This window comes from Seriola lalandi, unplaced genomic scaffold, assembly GCF_002814215.2.
Source record: "Seriola lalandi dorsalis isolate HSWRI2012SDOR001 ecotype SW California unplaced genomic scaffold, Sedor1 jcf7180002054472, whole genome shotgun sequence".
In the NCBI taxonomy this organism is placed as follows: Eukaryota; Metazoa; Chordata; class Actinopteri; order Carangiformes; family Carangidae; genus Seriola; species Seriola lalandi.
This window is the reverse complement of record NW_019525025.1, coordinates 54666-55199: the sequence shown is the minus strand read 5'-3', so window position 1 is coordinate 55199 and position 534 is coordinate 54666. Positions and strand designations below refer to the sequence as shown.

General features: G+C 59.0%; 1 protein-coding gene across 1 annotated transcript in view; it reads right to left on the bottom strand.

The window, feature by feature from the left end:
• Nucleotides 1-63: 63 nt before the first annotated feature.
• Nucleotides 64-534, bottom strand: part of LOC111659051 (uncharacterized) — a 2259-nt gene continuing 1788 nt past the window's right edge. Inside the window, exons 3-4 of the mRNA XM_023411868.2 lie at nucleotides 354-480; nucleotides 64-294 (exon numbers count right to left, since the gene is read on the bottom strand). Coding sequence (XP_023267636.2) covers nucleotides 64-294; nucleotides 354-480 — 358 coding nt within the window. The remainder of the gene's footprint in view (nucleotides 295-353; nucleotides 481-534) is intronic.

Genomic DNA, 534 nt, shown 5'->3' with positions numbered 1-534 from the left:
TTCTCAGTCAGTGATGTGATGTTCCTCCACTTCTACCAGTCAGCCTCAGTCAAACGTCTGTGTTTACGTCTTCCTCCTCCAGTCCAGCAGAGCTCGCTGTTCGCTGTCGTCGCTTCGCTCTCCTCTGAGCGAACTGTCGTCGACGCGGAACTCGGTGTCTCTGTTTACCTCCCCGCTGCCTCTCTTTGTTCGCTGGAAGCTCAAGTTGCGCAGAAAAGGGGTAAAATGTGCGCTGTGCAGCTGCTGCGGGTGTCGGTCCATGAGCGGATGAGCGCTGCCGCTGAAGACTTTCTCCTACAGGTGGAGAAAAGAGAAGAACCGGCTGAAGTCCCGGCGCTGAGAGCGCTGCTCACCGAGCGGCTAACGGCGGCGGCGGAGGAGATCGTCGGTCTGTTTGAGGAAACCGTGGCGGAGTACGAAGACAGAGTGGAGCGGTCGGAGCGAGAGATCTGCCGCCAGAGGAGGCTGCTCGATGCTGTGCTGAAGCCCGAAGTCAAACTGCACAGAGCAGGTCAGTGTCCCTCGCTGCACCCG